The sequence below is a fragment of the Salvelinus sp. IW2-2015 genome, linkage group LG18 (assembly GCF_002910315.2).
Source record: "Salvelinus sp. IW2-2015 linkage group LG18, ASM291031v2, whole genome shotgun sequence".
Classification (NCBI taxonomy): domain Eukaryota; kingdom Metazoa; phylum Chordata; class Actinopteri; order Salmoniformes; family Salmonidae; genus Salvelinus; species Salvelinus sp. IW2-2015.
In genome coordinates this window covers 21,306,762-21,329,978 of record NC_036858.1, presented here as the reverse complement: position 1 = coordinate 21,329,978, position 23,217 = coordinate 21,306,762, and the positions used below count along the sequence as shown (strand labels likewise).

Genomic DNA, 23,217 nt, shown 5'->3' with positions numbered 1-23,217 from the left:
TCTGTCACAAAAGTGTAATGTTTTGAGCAACTGCACCAGTCATCATGGTGAAACTCGGAGCACAGCTCCAGTCTATCCCTCAGCAATTACGTTAAGTAGGTTTAGCTGTGAAACTAGCAGGTTGTGTTTTGTTGCAGCTGAATAGAAGAGACACAGTATGCAAATTACGTAGAAAATCATCTAAAATACATATTTTCCAGARGTAGATGTTAGGTACATTTTAGGTTCTGAATGAAAGGRAAAAATATGTATTRTCCGGAAGTGAAAATGAGATTAATTTTCGGTTCTGAATGAAAGTTTAAACATAGTGTTTGAACATAAATATGGCATGATGTTCAAAGTAGTCCACCCTGTAGTTCAAAACAACAGACCACTTCAACTACAATACCATTCTCAATTACATATGTTCTTTTCTTGCTATGATTGTGAATGTTGTTGTTTATATACCTAGTTGAATGCATAAGGATAAGAGCATCTGCTGAATGGCCAAAATGTAAAAACTAACACTTGCAAAGCATGCTGGGTATTATTTGAATGAGTTTTGCCCTCAAACAAGTATGGTCCAGAACAGAGCAAATCTGAGTTTGAACAGCATAGTACAGTACGGCACAGTCCAGTACAGTACAGTTTAGTTCAGTAGAATAGAGTWCATTCGAGAAAACTATACTCTACTGTACTAATCTATACTTTATTGTACGGTAATGTACTGTACTCTGCTGTGTTCTACTGTACTGTATTGTGCTGTCCAAACTTGTGAATCATAGACGTCTAAGTTTGYGCCAAATCAAGGCCGGACCGGACAAAATCTGAACCAATTATAGATGTCTATGATTGTTTCAGATTTGGTCTGGACCGGAACAAAATTCTACATCTGTAGACCAGACCACACCAAAAAAAGAAGACGGCCAGTCCGGACAGTACCAAAAAAAGATGCCCAAAAGACGGGTCCGTGCTTAGTGGGGAAGAGAAGCGGAAAGGAGAGAAGAGAATAGGCTCCACTTTGCCACAACAAGGAAGATGTGTCTGATACATTGCATTATATTCTATTGTATTGGGTGACGGTATACATGTTCCCTTTTTCATTTTTTCAATGTATTYCACTGCTATGTGTGTTTTTTATTTGCTTTTATGTACATAACACAACATTGAAGTTCCCTGGGGAGGGTGATGTATAATTGAACTATATAGTTGTGCATTTGTCGTGCCACCAGGTCACCCAATATCCACATTGGAGTTAATACCATAAAGAAGTCGACRGAAACATCTTCMGAAAWAAGCAGTGACAAGTTTAGCGGTGCMATGCCAGAATGTAAACTGRCAGAGCCCGGCGTGGTATATGGCTGGAAAAACGTACCTCAATCCAGGGATGGAATATGTTGCTGTACTCCTAATTATCCCGAAATGTTGAATGGTGAATCAAGATGATTGGAATTCTGCTACTTTTTATTTACATTGCTGTTTTCCCCAGCATGCTATGCTAGCTAGTACTATAGCAGCCCATTGGATTCCATGAAAATGTGACGTCATTTGATTTAATCCGTATATGGTCATCAGAGATGCTCGGATGCGGCCAAACTGTGATTGGTGGAAGACCCATCCAGTGATAGGCACCGGCACATTTCACTATCATCTTTCCAACCTCTTTACTGTTATTTCCAAAAGCAAGAATTCACAACAATAATAGTACAACAGTTGCTGCATTGGTCAATGTTTTTGCCAACATATCCACTGACATTCACAGGCAATGGACACAGGGCTAAAGGAGCCTAATCGAGCAGTGAGGACAGTGAGCTTGAGGACACTGACAGCGAGGAAGAATGGACGCCAGAATCATTTCCTTTTCTTATGAAAAGAGTGCTTGTTTCTGCTATATTTGACTTAATAAATGTTCTGAAAATATCKGATTTTGGTGTTTTAGTACCCGTATGGTACAGCATTTCAATTTTTTTTTCTGTGGGGGGTAGAATAAGATTTTTTTTTTTATTGTTGCTACATTATCAGAAAGCTTAAATCTTCAAAACATTTGTTATGAAAAAAAGTATGTGTGCAGTAGAGGGTTAATTAAAAACTAGCAGTATTTCAATCTTCTCGATGTATCATTTTGGATAATGGGATAATTATGAGTACAGCGCCCATCCCATCTCCCATCCCTGGATTGAGGTACGTTTTCCGAGCAATCTCTTGCACCTGCTCCGTGGTGTCCTGATCACTGCAGCCTGCCATTCAGACCTTACAGGGAATATGTAATTATTGCAACCGTAAGGTCTGAATCTTCAAGCTAGGACAAGTTAGACACAGTGAACTAATACAGACACAGACACACCCCCAGACACCCACACACCGAGAGACTCACCTGCAGTGTCTGTGCACTCCTGCTACTGTCTCAATGATGGAGCACTCGCCCTCGTTGAGGCAGAAGGCCAGGTCCTTGTCATCGATGCAAGGCTTGAAGACCTCTGAACGCAGACTAGGGGATGTGGGGGCCACTGTGAGAAAGAGAGAGAGAAAGAGATATGGGGTTACTGGATGTCACAGAGAGACCATTATTGAAGAACCATTTTCTTTGGGTAACATATAAACTTCAGAATCACAGCAAAAAAAAACGTTTTTTTACCAAGAAAGAAAGAAAGAAAGATGACAGAGGGGTAGAGATGTGTTAAAATGACCTGGATTAGTACTTGATTTGGCTTATTGTATAAACAATAGGTTTTGCCAAATATCTTAGCTCTATGATCGTGGCCTATATCATCATTATATACAGCTTCCATACACACTGACAAGGCTACTCAGGAGCTTGTGGTGCTAACTTGATGTAAATCATATTCAGGAACAGGTGTCATGACACGGGGGTTCAGGTTCAATCGGCTACCAGAGCGGAGCTAAGTAAACACTGCTGTCTCTCTCCACTCCTTCCTGTTAKWCATCAACAGTGATGACATCATCTACAGTAAGGTGAGATACAGATACACCACGTTACACATTTGTTGAATAGGAATTCATTATTTGTACTCTGATGAGGTTTTGTTATACAGATTATCAGAATGATTCAAAAGTTTGATGTCTAGTACATACTGTGAAAAAAAGGTGTTTTGGTTACAATTGACCAAAGGGTGACGGAGGTTGATAGATAAATATAGGCCTACAATTGAACAAATCACACATTACCACATTATCCATCGACATCATTCATCCATGTTATTTAAACATGTTATTTGTTGCAGGTTCTKTTATATTTTAGATAGTATTGAAAGCACCTCCTTTGATTTGGAATTGGGTAAGAATAAATGGCTGTGGCATGACATTTTTCAGCTCCATGTGCTGCTCTTTCATTCTGACCCTGCACAAGCCCTGCTCTGCTCTGCGCACACACTGCTCTGTCTGTTGACTGAGCCATGGCCGCTATGCACTGCTATGCACAGCCACTGCAATGCAGGTATTCCGCCGCAAAAAAGACAGCCAGCCTTGTTTGCACACACACACCAAGGTTGGGGTCAATTCTGAATTGAGTTGTGATTTGCTCCTGAATTGAGGTAGAATTTAATTCAATGAAATTCAAATGGCTTTTTATTCTACACARCATAGAAATGTTTATTTTGACATCACGTATGGCTACCAATACCATGTAGCAGAAGGTTCAAACATTTCATTTGTAAAACATATCATCCTAAAACAATCAAGTATTTCTGTAGTGGTCTGGAAATATTATAAGATCATGTTGTCGGTTGTCTATAATAATGAATAATTCCCTTAATGTTTTTAAATTTCAGAAAAAATAAATTTCCCAAAATGTATTAGATCAAACACTGCAGTATGGAAGGGAACAATCTAACATCTCATGACAAAAATAAATACTGTTTGACATCTTTGAGTTATAATCAAATTAATATTTGAAATGGTATATGTAATTATTTGCATTAATTAGTGAGTGGCATATCCTTTTGATAAAATATTTGTCAAATGAATTAGACTGATATTTCAAGCCTCAGTTTAATTAGTTTGAATTGCTTTAAATTAAATTATACTTACTTCAATTCCTTCAATTCAAATTCAATTAAAAATCTTCTTCCTGTGGGGTGTGGACAATTCAAATTCTAATTCAAATTCACTGTTGGAATTGAATTAAATTCAGAAATTCCTAATTGACCCCAACAATGACACACACACACACACACGTCTTGTTTCTGGTGAATTTTGAAGGGAAAATACATCCAATACTTTCCTGTTAATTGGGTTAATATATCCCAACCACAACTGAAATCCCAATAATTTCTTAATTATTTTCAACAGTTGGTCTAGTTCTAACAGTTCAGAAAGTAAATCATACTTGACAATTTGTTAGTAGACCGACTGTGAGAAAGTCAGTTCTGGGGTGCATTCAGTTCGATTTAACATTTGCTACAGTGTTCCTCCTTTAAAACTTGCGTCATAGCATTCTATGGCACGTTACTTAATTTTCAGCCATTTTTTACGTTAATGCAAGTTACTGCTAGTTCGACCACCCGAGGGCAACTTTGAGAAGCATTTGATAGTCTCCCATAATGGCATTACTAGAGAATTAAAACCTTTTTTGTAATAACATAGTACATGGGATTGATTTTAATAAATTTGGCTTAATTAATTTGATTAATATTATGGTGTTTCTATTCTGAGAAAAGTGAAAAACGAAACCCTCTGGGTTTCCGTTAGGATGGAATGGAAAATATTGCGCTGTACAACGTGATGGTTGGCAGTAGGCTACAGTATAAGGGGATTGGATTCTAAATTAATATCTAAGGGGCATAACATTTCCACACCCTAATTGTAGTGTAACCAATATTAATTTTGCCTATGGTAGGCCTACAGTATATCTACAACAACAAAAAATTCAATGAAGAGACTCGCCGCCAATGATTACATTAAGAGGATTACTAGTAAAACCAAATGCATGCTTTTCAACCGTTCGCTGCCTGCACCCGCACGCCCGACTAGCATCACCACCCTGGACGGTTCCGACCTAGAATATGTGGATATCTATAAGTACCTAGGTGTCTGGCTAGACTGCAAACTCTCCTTCCAGACTCATATCAAACATCTCCAATCCAAAATCAAATCTAGAGTCGGCTTTTCTATTTCGGCAACAAAGCCTCCTTCACTCACGCGCCAAACTTACCCTAGTAAAACTGACTATCCTACGATCTCGACTTCGGCGATGTCATCTACAAAATAGCTTCCAATACTCTACTCAGCAAACTGGATGCAGTTTATCACAGTGCCATCCGTTTTGTTACTAAAGCACCTTATACGACCCACCACTGCGACCTGTATGCCCTAGTCGCTGGCCCTCGCTACATGTTCGTCGTCAGACCCACTGGCTCCAGGTCATCTACAAGGCTATGCTAGGTAAAGTGCCGCCTTATCTCAGTTCACTGGTCACGATGGCTACACCCACCCGTAGCACACGCTCCAGCAGGTGTATCTCACTGATCATCCCTAAAGCCAAAACCTCATTTGGACGCCTTTCCTTCCAGTTCTCTGCTGCCTGCGACTGGAACGAATTGAAAATCTCTGAAGTTTGGAGACTTTTATCTCCCTCAACAACTTTAAACATCTGCTATCCGAGCAGCTAACCGATCGCTGCAGCTGTACATAGTCCATCGTATATCCCACCCAATTTACCTACCTCACCCCCCATACTGCTTTTATTTATTTACTTTTCTGCTCTTTGCACACCAGTATCTCTACTTGCACATGATCATCTGATGATTTATCACTCCAGTGTTAATCTGCTAAATTGTAATTATTTGATTTATTGCCTACTCCTCCAATGCCTTTTGCACACATTGTATATAGATTCTCTTTTTTTCTACCATGTTATTGACTTGTTTATTGTTTACTCCATGTGTAACTCTGTGTTGTTGTCTGTTCACACTGCTATGCTTTATCTTGGCCAGGTCGCAGTTGCAAATGAGAACTTGTTCTCAACTAGCCTACCTGGTTAAATAAAGGTGAAAAAAAAAAAAATCAAAAAAAAATAAAACATTAAGAGGATTGCCGGATTCTAAATCTAAGGGGCATTTTCCGTTAGGATCTGTGAGAATATCTAAGGGGCTTTTATATAATTCTAAATGAATTAATATTAATAATAATAATAATCGTTTTGTTTAAAAAGTTACGATATCTTGGAGATTTTGTTTTCATTTAACCTAGAGTGAGCGACAAAAAGGCAATTATTCTCACTAATTTGTAAATAAAGCCAGTTTGTTATTTAGAATTATTTATTTCTGGAGAAACCTAACTTGATTATTTAGCAGACATCACTTGCTTATATTCAGTCAACACATATATTTTAAGAATATCATGGAATATAATTGAACATTTACATTTCTCCATGCTTGTCTTAGAGCAGCGTAAAACGGTGCTAAATAGATGTCCAAAGCGGGAAGGCTATATATAACCATATTTTGGAGATGATTTCATTATCAAATTAACGACAGTGAGCGATTGTAATCTGAATAAAGGCCAAAATATAGTCCTGCTAATAGCCATAATGACGCTGTACAACGTGACCATGTGTGTTTGAAAGAGTATTTTCCAGTAAGCAACAATTTGCTTGCCTTCATTAGACAACTTTGTTCCAATATTTCTGTAATTCAGTGATATTTATTCCCATAGTAATTAGTTATGGATCCATAACTAAATCTCAACATCTGCATTTTGAAAGAGTATTTTTATCATTATTTTATTAACGAAAGCATAAAGATGCTATTGAAGAAATACAGTACTGTACYGTATATGCTTTTATATTTTGATAATATAGCATTTTGAAGATATAAGCCACCTGCATTTGTTTATTAGGCTACTGTGCAGTCTGACAAGTAAACATAGCCTACAATACATATTGTAGTAAACATGGGAAAGTGCCTAATTCCTTATATAAGGGAGAGCAGGCCATGTCCAGACTTTCTCGGTGACCTCAAGTACCTTCAATAATGGCTGTACTAAAGAATGCGGGCACGCGGGAAAATGGGGTTCAATTTCCTGATGGGGAGGAAGGTGTAGGCTGTCCTTGTAAATAATKATTTGTTTTTAACTGATTTTGTAGTTGTGATGTCTTCACTATTATTCTACAATGTAGGAAATAGTAAAAATAAAGAAAAATCCTGGAATGAGAAGGTGAGTTGGGTAACTTTTGATTGGTACTTGCTTAATTAATTAGATTAATATTATGGTGTTTCTATTCCAAGAAAAATGAAAAACCCTCTGTTTTTCCATTAGGATGGAACAGAAAATATGGCGTTGTACAACGTGAGGGTTGGAAGTACAGTACTGGGCTATTTAGCTAAAGAATCACCATGTCGTGTGGGCCGGGCACATGGCAGACTGGGGTTCAATTCCCCGATGGGGAGGAAGGAATAGGCTGTCCTTGTGAATAAGAATTTMTTCTTAACTGACTTGCCTAGTTAAAAAAAGGTTACACAAAGAGCGTAACATTTCTGTTCCCTAATTTTTTTTATTCTAGTATTACCAATTCCCAAACGGAGTTTAAGTGAAAATAAAAATCTCATTGATTTATCAAGACCAGTCCCCATGCTTGTCTCAGAGCAGCGCAAAACAGTGCTAAAATAGTTCTAGGCTATTGCTTCTAACTTCAATATGCTCTTTAAATAAATAAGACCTAAACCACTTTTAACAGCACATTACTCAACACTAGTGAGACTCATGTCACCTACGGTAGTGTAACGGCAGCCTTCCTCCTCTTCACGAGAACAGGAGGTGTAGCAGGGATCGGACCAAGACGCAGCGTAGCCAATGTMCAACATGTTTAATTAAGACGATAAACGTGAACACTACAACAATACAAAATYACAAACGTGGCAAAAGCGAAACAGTCCTATCTGGTGCAGAGAACACAAAGACAGAAGACAACCACCCACAAACCCCAACACAAAACAAGCTACCTTAATATGGCTCCCAATCAGAGACAAACGACTAACACCTGCCTCTGATTGGGAACCATATTAGGCTAAACACAGAAACAGGAAAACTAGACACACAACATAGAATGCCCACCTAGCTCACGTCCTGACCAACACTAAAACAAAGAAAACACAAAAGAACTATGGTCAGAASGTGACAGGTAGGCCTACAGTATATCGAAAAATATGACGTGACTCTCCACCAATAATTACATATAGAGGATTGGAGGATTCTAAATTAAAACCAAAAGCCACCGCATGGGTCTCCCTGTGGCGGCCGGCACGGGTATCAAACCTGCATCTGTAGCAACGCATTTTGCACTGCGGGAGCCCCCATCCACTCCGGAACAAAGTATCAAAATGCAGAAAGGTGTTTATAATACTGTACATGGTGTCCAGGTCAGGATAACCAAAACATGTATTTATTAAAGACTATCAGAAAGAATGTTGGTACTTATTTATTTTGATCCAAAACCATGAATGAGTGAGTCACTCATGTAGGTACACACCGTGAATCCGTACACACTCATGTAGGTGCCGGCTATATGTCTGTGTTATCATATATAACAATATAACACTATTGTAAAGATTGTTCTCCTTCTCGTCTGAGGAGGAGCAGGGATCGGACCAAAACGCAGCTTTTGTGGAGTACATAATGAATTTATTCAAACAAGACGAACARGAAGCACACTTGAATAAATTACAAAATAACAAAAACGACGTAGACCGACCTGGACATGAGAACTTACATAACCTTTTCTCAATAGGGGGGTGCTGTTTTCACTTTGTAAAAATTCGTTCCCAAATTAAACTGCCTCGTACTCAATTCTTGCTCGTACKATATGCATATTATTATTACTATTGGATAGAAAACACTCTCTAGTTTCTAAAACCGTTTGAATTATATCTGTGAGTAAAACAGAACTCATTTTGCAGCAAACTTCCTGTCAGGAACTGAAAAATCTGAAATCTGGGGCTCTGTTCCAGGGTCAGTTTATAAATCTGCATGTAATCTATGGGTCGACATGCACTGCATACGCCTTCCCCTAGATGTCAGTAAGCAGTGAGAATTGGAATGYGGTTGCTAGGTAGATCTGAGGCAGTATAAAGGCTCTTGGAACGGGGGATGCACTCTTTTCAACGTTCGTCATGGCGCAAAGCAGACCTCAGGATGGCATTCTGAAAAGCTCTCGTTATAGGCCTTAGATATATCCGGCTCTGATTTTATTCGATATAGGTGTTAAAAACATCATAATGTAGTTATTTTAAACCYAGTTATATCAGTTTATATCAGTATATTGCGATTTTCGGAATTTTCTTTGTGCTGCGTTATGAAGAGTTGGACACGTCTGAGCCACATAGCTAATGTTTGCTGCTAATTCCTAAGTTGAAGACGACAATCTACAACCGAGCAACGATGATTCTGGACAAAGGACAACTTGCACAAGATTCTGATGGAAGCTCATCAAATAGTAAGAACTATTTATGATGTTAATTCGTTGTTCTGTTGAAAAATGTGAAACTATTATTCCGCCATTAATTTCGGTGCGGTCTCGCTTTAACGCACGCTGTATGTCGTAGTAACGTTAATTTTAAAAATCTAATACAGCGGTTGCATTAAGAACTAATGTATCTTTCATTTGCTGTCCAACCTGTATTTTTTAGTCAAGTTTATGATTAGTTATTGATTAGATTAGGTGCCTCTCCCAATATTTCTCCCGACATTTTGTTTGTTGTTTGGCTACTATTCATATTGTATAACCACGATTTGTGCCGCTAAATATGCACATTTTCGAACAAACCATATATGTATTTGTGTAATTTTGATTTATAGGACATGTCATCTGAAAAGTTGAGAAGTTAGTGAAAAATTAATATCTTTTGCTGGTTTATTCGTTATCACTACTGTCTGGCTTGAATCAATGCTGTTTTGTGGGTGGCTATATGTAGATAGCTAATATATCTAATTGTGTTTTCGCTGTAAAACACTTACACAAAATCTGAAATATTGGCTGGATTCACAAGATCTTTTTCTTTCATTTGCTGTACACTGTGTATTTTTCATAAATGTTTTATATGAGTGTTTAGGTAATCTCACTTGCATCTCTGTGCGTTATCTAGTTGCTTTGGTGAGAGTTGTGATGGTGGCAATGTAAAACTATGATTTATACCTGAAATATGCACATTTCGAAAAACATATGCTATACAATAAATATGTATCAGACTGTCATCTGATGATTGTTTCTTGGTTAGTGACATTTTTATCTCTTTATTTGGTCGAATTTGATGATAGCTACCTATGCAGTAAAAAAATGGTGGAAAAAAAAGTTGGTCTTTTGCTATCGTGGTTAGCTAATAGATAATACATATTGTGTCTTCCCTGTAAACATTTTAAAAATCAGAAATGATGGCTGGATTCACAAGATGTGTATCTTTCATCTGGTGTCTTGGAACTGTGACTTCATGATATTTAGATGCTAGTATTTACTTGTGGCGCTATGCGGCTATGCTAGTCAGCTTACTGATGAGGGTGCTCCCGGATCCGGGATTGTGTGCAACTAGAAGATAACACGAAGAACGACACACAGGAACAGACTAAACAAACGAAACAGTCCCGTGTGGTACATACACAGACACGGAAGAACAATCACCCACAAACCAATACAAGGGGTGACAGGCTCTACTCCTTAATATGGTTCTCAATCAGAGGAAACGTAAAACACCTGCCCCTGATTGAGAACCATATCAGGCTAATTAACAATGAACCTAAACATAGAAACACATAACATAGAATGCCCGCCCAGCTCACGTCCTGACCATACTAAACAAAGACAAAATAAAGGAAATAAYGTCAGGAACGTGACAACTATTTTGGAGGTTATTTCGTTTTCAAAAAAACGAAAGAGAGTGATGGTAATCTGAATAAAGGTCAAAATAATATTTGTAAAGGCCAAAACATTTATTCCTATTTTTAGAGGGAGAGAAACGCTGTGCCAATTGTGTGCCCCCCATAAAGGCCAAAATATAGCCCTGCTAATAGCCATAAAGGCGCTGTACAACATGARATGTGTGTTTGAAAGAGTATTTTCCAGTAAGCAACCAATTGTTTACCTTCATTAGAAAACTTTGTTCCATTATTTCTGTAATTCACWAATATTTATTCTCATAGTAATTCATTATGGATCCATAACTAAATAAACATCAGCATTTTGAAAGAGCATTTTCATCATTATTTTATTAACGAAAGCATAAAGATATTGATGAAGAAATACTGTACTGCTGTTTTGAGTTAGAAATGTAACACTTCAGAGTACTTAAACATCGAATACATTGCAGGTAGGGGGATGTTCACACCTACAGTAGCCGGGCTATAAAGAGTCTATTGTCCTGCTAATCGGGCTAGACGTGTTTGAAAACCTGTAAATAAAAACACAGCATCTTGTTTACATTCTTTATTGTAACCACAATGTCACAAATAATTTGTATCTACCTTTCCAGTAACTTTTAGAGTTTGGGATTAATTTGATTAATATTATGGTGTTTCTATTCCAAGGAAAACGAAAAACCCTCTGAGTTTCTGTTAGGATAGAATGGGAAATGTGGTGCTGTATAACGTGATGGTCCGGAGTACAGTACTGGGCTATTTAGCTAAAGAATCCAGTGTTCTGTGGGAGACCGGGGTTCAATTCCCCAACAGGAAGGAGAAGGCTGTCCTTGTAATTAAGAATTTGTTCTTAACTGACTTGCCTAGTTAAATAAAGGTCACACTAAGAGCATAACATTTCTGTACCCTAATTTTCTAATTCTAGTCTAACCAATACCCAAACCGAGATTCAGTTAAAATAAAAATCTCATTGATTTATCAAGACCAGTCCCCATGCTTGTCTCAGAGCAGCTTGAAATGGTGCTGAAATAGTTATTTCAATAAATATGCTCTTTAAATAAATAAGACCTAGACCACTTTTAACAGCTCATTACTCAACACTAGTGAGACTCATGTCGCCTACGGTAGGCCTACAGTATATCAAAAAATATGACGTGACTCTCCGTCAATAATTACATATAGAGGATTGGAGGATATTTCTGTAATTCAGTGATATTTATTCCCATAATAATTCGTTATGGATCCATAACTAAATAAACATTGGCATTTTGAAAGAGTATTTTATTATTATTATTTTATTAATGAAAGCATAAAGATGTCATTATTAGTTACATTGTTTTAGTTTGAACGTGCAGACTGGCACTAAGAACAGAACAGCGGGAAAGTTTCCCTAGRCAGCGCCATTATTAGTGCAATGCCCCTTAAATATTTTGGAGATGATTTCGTATTCAAATAACATAAAATGAGCGAGAAAAAGGCCATTTTTGAACATGGGGTGAGAAATTGTTACTAATTTGTAAATAAAGGCAGTTTGTCATTTAGAATGATTTGTTTTTGTTTTTTGAGGGAGAAAATCAAAAACCTACAAATATCTCATGGGTCTCCCAGTCGAGGCACAGGTATTGAACCAGCATCTGTAGCAACGCAGCTTGCACTGCTATGCAGTGTCTTGGACCGTTGCACCACTCAGGCACTGTACAACGTGGTCTACAGTACTACAGGAAGAGCGAAATAATCCTAACAAAATCAAATAATAAAAACCTTAGTGTAACAACAGGTTTAGTAAGTAATACTGAAGTCGTGCACAATTATCCGTTTCTATTTAGGTTTATGTCGCCCATTCATTGTCAGTTGGAGACACAGTTGGACACAAAAGCATAATCAGTGCACTAACTCCCTCTTGCGCTGGTCTGAAGCAATGAAGTGGTGATGCAGGGTACCATACTAAACCACAAATTACCTCTAAGTCCCGCGGCGTAACCTCGCAACTTATGAAGGAGTAACCACTGTATGTTGCGTAATGGCTTGTACTGAACAACACATTCTTTAAAAATGTTCAACTGACTTTACATTTGCTCTGTTTTGTTAGTGTGGCAGGGTATTGCTTAAAGCAATGAGTGATGTATTTGAAGGGTATTGGTGCATGTTGAACCCACAACCCAACCCCTCTCCGATTTTCAAGTGGTTATTCAGAACAGCAGTTTCCACTTAATTTTTTACGTTAAATTACATTTATTTTGTACTGAATGCAGAACTGGTGACTTTTCTACTCCAAAATTAGTGACAATAAAATGATGGGAACACCAATACAATAATAATCTACCTCTCCAGAAATGAGCCTAATAACATTATCAGGCTGGTGTGTTATTTAGCAATAATTATTATTACCTGTAGCCCAACTGATGCAGCATAGTGGATACAAATAAATATGGTGAAACATACCCATCTGTATTTGTACTAATCATTAGCTAGATCAGTGCTTCCCAAACTTTTTCAGTCATGACCCTCCTTCATCATGGCGGAACATCCTACCACTCCCCCCTTACCACTCCCAATTGAATGAACTGCTACAATGTTACACTAAAATATGGTATAAGAATACCTTTTACCCTGGTTTCCCTTCCATATTGAAATCAAGAAGAAGTCATTAATGAAGGATAAATAAACCAGCCAACTACTGTGCAACGTCACACGCATCTCTATCACTAAACAGATGTCACGTTCCTGACCTTATTTCCTTCGTTTAGTCTTTGTTTAGTTGGTCAGGACGTGAGCTGGGTGGGTGTAGTCTATGTTATGTGTTTCTATGTTTAGGTTGTCAATTGGCCTGATATGGTTTTCAATCAGAGGCAGGTGTTTTACGTTGTCTCTGATTGGGAACCATATTAAGGTAGCCTGTTTTCACTGTTTGTTTGTGGGTGATTGTTCCTGTTCGTGCGTTCATGTATTCTATGTTCACTAGTTCAGGACTGTAGCTTCGTCGATTTMCGTCTGTTTATTGTTTTTTGTTCGCATGGAAAAAGTATTCCAATAAATATGGAAACGTACCACGCTGCGCTTTGGTCCTCCTCTCTTTCCACCGACGAGAGTCGTTACAACAGATTACGTTTGTAGATTTTCTCATTTGAAATAAAATACAAAGGTGGTTCTGAAAGTTTTCTTAGGTTTATTATTAGGTTGTATAAATATGATGATTGCTTTCCCCCACAATTTTGGCATACACATTTTTTTTCTAAACAAATAAGGAGGATAGGTTGCTGCTTCTGGTCAGCGTCTGTGACAGCCCACTGCCTCTGACTGAGGAGAGAAACAGGTTTGCTTGAGCCTATTGCCTGAGGTTCAGAGAATCATACCTTCTCTAATTCCGTAGCCTACTAGACACCACTTGTTTCAAAGTTCATATTACTACCAAAGTTGTCTTTGAACTCACAAAATTGAGCCCAATATAACCGTTACCAATTATCACTTGTTTCTCACTCGTCACATTTCAATAGAACCCTTCTCAATGAGAAAAATATCATTTTCTATATCATTCTTATGAATTGACTTTAATTCTTTATTTGTTAKAAGTTAGCCCACAGAATTAAGGGTTTTGTTTTGTCTCCATTCTCCTTACAAGCCTCCTTCACAAACCACAAGTACCAAACCAAGCACAAACTAGTAATAATTGGCGGTGGGGGGATCCAATAATAAAATGAGGAATTGAGTAGCCTAGTACTGTGTAGTGTAAAGACACAGAAAGCCAGTAGCTACGGTGGGAATATAATTTTCAATCCATCAAATTCCTCATAGTATATTATTAGAGGGGTCAAATTGATCTGTTTCTAATATTTACGCGCCTGGTCATATCATCATATGATTACAAGCCTAGCGGATTGGCTGGTATACTGCCCCCCTTCTTTAGATTTAGCAGTGCAATTGGATTACAGCTTTGATAATTTTGTTGTTGTTGTTGTTGTTGTTGTTATGGGCCTTTTCTGTTCTGCCACAACAGCCATCATAGCATTACACCTGTCATATGTGCATCATCACTTTTTCAGCACCTCGTGCTTCGGTTGACCAATCCCATGTGAGAAAGAGATGCATTTCTAAATGAGAGAAAAATAATCCCTTAGTTGTGCCACAACGTCCAGATAAATCTGTTGCTCCAGGGTATTGATTGATAAAGCTCCCGCCTTTTGTGAGGCCTTGAAAGATGATGACAGATCAGATGGACACAAAGATATTGGCGAACCTATAACTATTTTTATGATTTTTCATAAACCTTGTATGGTATTTTGCATGAATTACTATGTAAGAACATGTAAATATACTTTTATTACTAAAGTAATCACATTTTAAAAACACATGTATGAGAGCATCTTAGTGTTAGCTAACTTTATTATTATAAAAATAATACATGGAGGAAGTTACCAATTATAACTTACTTATCACTGCATTTACAGTGCCTTCGAGTATGGATTGATAATACATTAGAATATGTACTATCCTTATAACAGCCAATTCAAGCATGGTGATTGCCTGTCACTGGGCATTGGGCCAGTGGTTCAAAGGAAGTCTTACTGTGCAACTTCTTTGCTTCTTTACACATTTGCAATGCCCTACGCCAAAATGGAAATATGGATGTGTTTCATATTCATTGGACCCAGGTGTCTGTCCTGCTTGCATTAAGCCTCGACATCCAAGACATCATTCTTAGGATTTTAAAACGACAGTGGACTACATGCTCTGTATTATCAATTCAATAAACTCCCAAGGCATGGCGGTCAAAATGTATTTATTTCAAGACTTTACTTCCACTATAAGACCATGGTACTGGCCCACAGTACTTGCCTAACACTCATATGGCAGTTCCAGCATTAACTGGAATCTAGTGGAGTGTGCAGAGGAACGGGTGACATGGGAGAACTTGGGAAGTTTGAACACCAGGCGGACTGTAGCTTGCTGGATAAGTTGCAGGGGTTTGATGGAACAAGCGGGGAGTTCAGCCAACAGCGAGTTGTAGTAGTCCAGACGGAAAATGACAAGTGACTGTATTAGGACCTGCACTGCTTCCTGTGTGAGGTAGGGTCATACTCTACGGATGTTGAAGAGCATGAACCTGCAGGAGCAAGTCACCGCTTTAATGTTAGCAGAGAACATTAAAGGTGTTGCAGCAGGTGTTGTCCAGTGTCATGCCAAGGATCTTTGCACTCTGGGCAGGGGACACCATGGAGTTGTCAACCATGATGGAGAGGTCTTTGAGCGGGTAAGCCTTCCACGGGAGGAAGAGCAGCTGCGTCTTATCGAGGTTGAGCTTGAGGTGGTGGGCCGACATTCAAGCTGAGATATCTGGCAGGCACGCAGAGATGAATGTTGCCACCTGGGTGTCAGACGGGGGAAGGAGAAAAGTAGTTGGGAGAGCCTCCGTGACACAGAGAAGAGCAGTCTCGGTTGAGTGACCCGTCTTGAAACCTGACTGGTTAGGGTCAAGAAGAGCGTTCTGAGAGAGATAGCGAGAGAGTTGGTCAGAGACAGCATGCTGAAGTGTTTTGGAATGAAAAAAATAGAAGGGATACCGGTCTGTAGTTTTTGACGTCAGAGGAGTCGATTGTTGGTTGAAGTCAGAGGGGATGAAGCCAGTGGTCAGGGATGAGTTGATGAGGGAAGTGAGGAATGTAAAAAAGGTCTCCAGAGATGGTCTGGAGAAGGGAGGAGGGGATTGGATCGAGCGGGAAGGTTTTTCYGGGGCCGAACCGCATTAGTCGCAGGATTTCATCTGGAGCGAGAGATAAAAAGAGGTCAAGGCGTAGGGTAGTTCTGTGTGAGTGGGACCAGTGGATTCAAAAGGCTGAATGAGGATTGGATGTCATCAACCTTGTTTTCAAAGTGGTTGACAAAGTCGTCCAAAGAGAGGGAGGAGGGAGGGGCATTAAGGAGGGAGGAAAAAGTGGAACAGAGTTTCCTAGGGTTAGAGGAAGAAGCTTGTTAGAGACAGAAGCCAGAGTGCTAGAAAGTGGCTTTAGCAGTAGATACAGGAAGAGGAAGAGAAGGTAGAGAGGAGGGAGTGAAAGGATGATAGGTCCTCAGCTGACCGCAGCCCTGTTCTATAAGCTCGCAATGAGTCACTCAGCCACGGAGCAGGAGGGGAGGGCCGAGATGGCTGGGAGGAAAGAGGCCAGTGTGAGTCACAGGATGTGGAAAGGGAGGATAGTATGGTGGAAGAGGCAGAATCAGGAGACAGGATTTAGCAGAAGGGAGAGATGATAAGATAGAAGAGGAGAGAGCAGTGGGAGAGAGAGATTGAAGATTGAGATGGCACATGACCATCTGGGTAGGGATGAGTGGCTAGGGTTGGAGGAAAGGGAGACAGAAAAGGAAGTAGTGATCAGAGACCTGGACGGAGGTTGCAGTGAGATTAGTAGGCGAACAGCCTCTAGTAAAAAATTAGGTAAAGCGTATTGCCTGCCTTGTGAGTGGGAGGGGACTGGGAAAGGGTGTGGTCAAAACAGGCAAGGAGGAGAAAGAGAGAGTTATAAGGCTATAAGAACTGGTCGTCTACTATGTTGGGGACAGAAAATAAAAGGAGAAGGTTTCTGGGCGTGGTAGAATAGATTCAAGGCATAATGTACAGACAAGGGTATGGTAGGATGTGAGTACAGTGGAGGTAAACCTAGGCGTTGAGTGACGATGAGAGAGGTTTCGTCTCTGGAGGGACAAGTTAAGCCAGGTGAGGTCTCCGCATGTATGTGGGGTGGGACGAAAGAGCTATCTAAGGCATTTTGAGCATAACTGAAGGCTCTACTGTGAAATAAAACAGTAAAAACTAGCCAAGACAGCAGTAGACAAGGCATATTGACATTAGAGAGAGGCATAAAGCAATGGTGTTGATCAGGAGAGTTTAGACAGTAAATTAATCGGAGGCAGACGTTGGGAGGTTGAAGCCGCCAAGTACGAAGAGCGGTGAGCCATCATCAGAAAATGGGTCTCCTGAGTGGCGCAGTGGTCTAAGGCACTGCATCTCAGGTTAAGAGGTGTCACTACAGTCCCTGGTTCGAATCCAAGCTGTATTACAAACAGTAGGTTATTCTGTCTGGAATTGTAAGGAAAAGGTACTGACATGGCAGATTCGGATGGGACAAAAATTACAGATGTGGTGTTTTGTGCATTAATGCCGCCCGAATAGGGCTTAAGGCAAGGGCTGTTTCCTCATCTCTGCTGCTGCTGTCTCTGCCGTATTGTTCTCAATCCCAATATGCTGGTTAATTTGGCTGTTATGCACATAGCAACATGAAGGCCTGATTCACGCAGTCTCCTCTGAACAGTTGAGATGTGTCTGTTATTTGAACTATATGAAGCATATATTTGGYCTACAATTTCTGAGGCTGGTAACTCTAATGAACTTATTCTCTGCAGCAGATGTAATTCTGGGTCTTTCTTTCCTGTTGCAGTCCTCATGAGAGCCAGTTTCATCATAGCGCTTGATGGTTTTTGTGACTGCACTTGAAGAAACTTTCAAAGTTCTTGAAATGTTCCAAATTGACTGTCTTAAAGTAATGATGGACTGTCGTTTCTCTTTGCTTATTTGAGCTGTTCTTGCCATAATATGGATTGGTCTTTTACCAAATAGGGCTATCTTCTGAATACCACCCCTACCTTGTCACAACACAACTGATTGGCTCAAACGCATTAAGAAGGAAAGAAATTCCACAAATTAACTTTTAACAAGGCACACCTGTTAATTGAAATGCATTCCAGGTGACTAGCTCATGAAGCTGGTTGAGTGAATGCCAAGAGTGTGCAAAGCTGTCATCAACGCAAAGGGTGGCTACTTTGAAGAATCGAAGAATCTAAAATCTAAAATATWTTTTTATTTGTTTAACACTTTTTTGGTTACTACATGATTCCATGTGTTATTTCATAGTTTTGATGTCTACAATGTAGAAAATATTAAAAATAAAGAAAARCCCTTMAATGAGTAGGTGTGTCCAAACTTTTGACTGGTACTGTAAAGCTAAATGTTTGTAGAACAACTAAAGTTATTAATGTAACTCTATATTAAGCATATAGGAGTACCTATTTCTTTGTTAACCGCTCAACACAGAATAGCCGCATGTGCGCACTCCATCAAATCGTTTGGAGAAAATATTTTGTTCAATTGTATTCTTCATACTATAAAATAATGCCACAGAATTCTAAGCCATTTGACATAGCCACATGACCTAACATAAGGACAACTCAGAGTATTCTATTCTGTTCTTCTGAAATAGACTACATTTTCTTCATATCATGCTTCTTTGGACCTGTGTAAAATAAAGAATGGATGCATTGTGAAGGTGTAGGCTATATTACATGGATTTATTAGACATTTTAAAATGTAGATGTTCCAAAGGTCTGCATCAGTGTGGAAGCCAGGAGATACAAAAAGTGTTTATGTTAATTAACGGACAATTACTGTGAGACTGACAGTTATTTGCTTGACAATCACCGGCTGACAAAATTCTGTGACCGCCACAGCCCTAGTTTCAGACCCTCCTTTTGCCCTCAGAACAGCCTCAATTTGTCTGGGCATGGACTCTACAAGGTGTCAAAAGTGTTCCACAGGGATGCTGTCCCATGTTGACTCCAATGCTTCCCACAGTTGTGTCATGTTGGCTGGATGTCCTTTGGTTGGTGGACAATTATTGATACACACGGGAAACTGTTGATCGTGAAAAACAATGCAGCTTTGCAGTTCTTGATGCAAACCGATATACGCTTAGCACCTGCTACCATACCCCGTTCAAAGTCACTTAAATATTTTGTCCTACTAATTCACCTTCTGATTGGCACGCATACAGAATCCATCAACCCACTTGAGTGATTGACGTGATCTTCCTGTCCYGGTTGGCGACCCACCTCGGGTTCGTGACGTGGGGGAGATCTTCGTGGGCTATACTCGGCCTTGTCTCAGGGTAGTAAGTTGTTGGTTTGAAGATATCCCTCTAGTGGTGTGGGGCTGTGCTTTGGCAAAGTGGGTGGGCTTATATCCTGCCTGGTTGGCCCTGTTRATAGGTATCGTTGAGTTTTACCTAATTTCTACCAGCATGTCACATGTGCAATCAGAGGGAAAAAAGCTRGAGACCACCTTTACTCCACACACAGATATGCATACAAAGATCTCCCTCGCCCTCTATTTGGCAAATCTGACCATAATTCTATCCTCCTGATTCCTGCTTACAAGCAAACACTAAAGTACCAGTGACTCGCTCAAACACAATTGCAATATGTTCTGGGATTCATCCAATGGCATTGAGGAGTGCACCAACTCAGTCAACGGCTTCATCAATAAGTGCATTGACGACGTCGTCCCCACAGTGACCATATGTACATATGCAAAACAGAAGCCATGGATTACAGGCAACATCCGCATCGAGCTAAAGGCTAGAGCTGCCACTTTCAAGGAGCAGGACACTAATCTGGATGCTTAGAAGAAATCACGTTATGCCCTCAGACGAACCATCAAACACACAAAGCATCAATACAGGTCTAAYATTGAATCCTACTACACCGGCTCTGGCAGGGCTTGCAAAACATTATGGAAAGGCAAAGGGAAACCCAGCCACAAACTGCCCAGTGACGTGAGACTACCAGACGAGCTAAATGCCTTTCATGCTCGCTTCGATTTAAGCAACATTGAAGCATGCATGAGAGTGCCAGCTGTTCCGGATGACTGTGTGATCACGCTCTCCGTAGCCGATGTGAGCAAAACTTTTAAACAGGTCAACATTTACAAGGTCGCGGGGCCAGAGGGATTACCAGGACGTGTACTCAGAGCATGCGCGAATGAACTGGCAAGTGTCTTCACTGACATTTTCAACCTCTCACTGACCGGGTCTGTAATACCTACATGTTTCAAGCAGACCACCACAGTCCCTATGCCCAAGAAAGCGAAGGTAACCTGCCTAAATGACTACCTCTGTAGCACTCAAGTCGGTAGCCATGAAGTTCTTTGAAAGGCTGGTCATGGCTCATATTAACACCATCATCCCTGAAACCCTAGACCCACTGCAATTCGCATACCGCCTCAACAGATCCATAGATGACGCAATCTCTATTGCACTCCACACTGCCCTTTCCCACCTGGACAAAAGGAACACCTATGTGAGAATGCTGTTCATTGACTACAGCTCAGCGTTCAACATCATAGTGCCCACAAAGCTCATCACTAAGCTAAGGACCTTGGGACTAAACACCTCCCTCTGCAACTGTATTCTGGACTTCCTGACGGGCCGCCCCCAAGTTGTAAGGGTAGGCAGCAACACATCTGCCACCTTGATCCTCAACACTGGGGCCCCTCAGGGGTGCATGCTAATTCCCCTCCTGTAATCCTTGTTCACCCACGACTGCATGGCCAATCATTAAGTTTGCTGACGACACAATAGTAGTAGGCCTGATCACCGACAATGGTGAGACAGGCAGTCCTCTCCCTCAATGTGAGCAAGACAAAGGAGCTGATCGTGGACTACAGGAAAAAGAGGGCCGAACAGGCCCCCATTAACATCAACGGGCCTGTAGTGGAGCGGGTCGAGAGTCCACATCACCAACAAACTATCATGGTCCAAACATACCAAGACAGTCGTGAAGAGGGCACGACAACACCTTTTCACCCTCATGAGACTGAAAAGATTTGGCATGGGTCCCCAGATCCTCAAAAAGTGTTATAGCTGCATCATCGAGAGCATCCTAACCGGTTACATCACCACCTGTTATGGCAACTGCTCTGGCAACCAGTACATCACTGGGGCCAAGCTTCCTGCCATCCAGGACTTATATACTAGGCTGTGTCAATGGAAGGCTTAAAATGTTTTCAAAGACTCCAGTCACCCAAGTGGTACCGGAGCGCCAAGTCTAGGTCCAAAAGGCTCCTTAACAGCTTTTACCCCCAAGCCATAAGACTGCTGAACAATTAATCAAATGGCCACCCGGACTATTTACGTTGACCCCCCCCTCCTTTGTTTTTACACTGCTGCTACTCACTGTTTATTATCTATGCATAGTCACTTTACCCCTACCTACTTGTACAAATTACGTTGACTAACCTGTACCCCTGCACATCGACCTGGTAGCGGTACACCCTGTTATTAGCCTCGTTATTGTTATTTTATTGTGTTACTTTTTATTAAATMTTTTACTTTAGTTTATTTAGTAAATATTTTCTTAACTCTATTTCTTGAACTGCATTGTTGGTTATTGGCTTATTGGTAAGTAAGAATTTCACGGTAAATTTACCTAGTGTATTCGGCACGTGACAAATAAAATTAGATTTGATTTGAGTAAAACCGTCATTTGGATCGCCCACTCATTGTTGTCTCTCTTTCTATCTCTCTATTTTCGCTCTCTTGCGCTCTGTTTTGGCTTACTCTAAATCACTTTCACTGGGGCAAGATACGGAAAGCGATACTAGGGACCTGAGAGGATGGGAGCAAAAAGAGCCACGCCGCAGCAACTGAAGTGAAAAGATAACAAGCCAGGGTGTTACCCCAGGAAGGGGATATATGACTATTTTTCTCTCTCTTCATATCTTCTTTTCCTCTAATTTCAGTGTGACTGTTCCCATTTCTTCCAAGCGGTTAGTTGGAGAAATGAAGTCATTTTTACTCYCGCCCTAAGCCTGAGAGCGAGTGGCTGGCAAATGATTCACATGCGCACACCATAGAGCGCAAGGCTAGGCGGTGCTTCCTGTCTGTGGCTTGATTAAAATTCCAGGGCACAAGAAAGCAGGGTGTGATGTATGGCGAGCAGGTGGCTGGGGGGAGTTTAATATGTATGAGAGGATGGGGAGAAAAGCTCTGCATCTGCAGTTTCGCAGTTGACGGCGCTCGGCGTGCTTGCCTCCCCCTTGGCATTGCTCCCAGCATATGACGCTGAGGGCATGGGTATGGCTCGGGTGTTGGGTATTAGGACCCACTGACACAGTTTACTCCAGTGTGACCAGGGAGGTCAATGTGGCCAGGCGTCCATTCCTATTATCTCCTCTGGCTGGGGAAAACGGGTTGCCAGGTCGTGTGAGAATCAGTGGATGGGTTTTTGTTGTGATAAACAGATTCTTAGGTTGTGTGTGGGTCAGTGGATGTTTTGTGATAAACAAGGGAACTATGTACAAAATGGAAGAAAACAAATGTAGGAGTTGTATCTCTGTTGTGCCCCTTTCAACATTGCCAGTTGAGTGTCACCCAGCCTTTCATGTTGTGTGTGATGTGTCAGGTTGGGTACAGTTACAGCAGAAATATCAACATTTGTGCAATATTGCGATCTATTCTAATCTCTACTAGATATGTGTTTTTATGTGGAAACAAATGGTGCAATACATATTTTCCTGTGCTATGCTTTTTTAATACACTACAGTGCCCCTACAAA

At 40.3% G+C, this 23,217-nt stretch overlaps 1 protein-coding gene across 1 annotated transcript in view; it reads right to left on the bottom strand.

Annotated features, from left to right (window-relative positions):
* The window catches only part of nrg3b (neuregulin 3b), a 412,760-nt gene that overhangs the window by 214,590 nt on the left and 174,953 nt on the right, over positions 1-23,217 (bottom strand). The window contains exon 2 of the mRNA XM_024008300.2: positions 2,354-2,486. Coding sequence (XP_023864068.1) covers positions 2,354-2,486 — 133 coding nt within the window. The remainder of the gene's footprint in view (positions 1-2,353; positions 2,487-23,217) is intronic.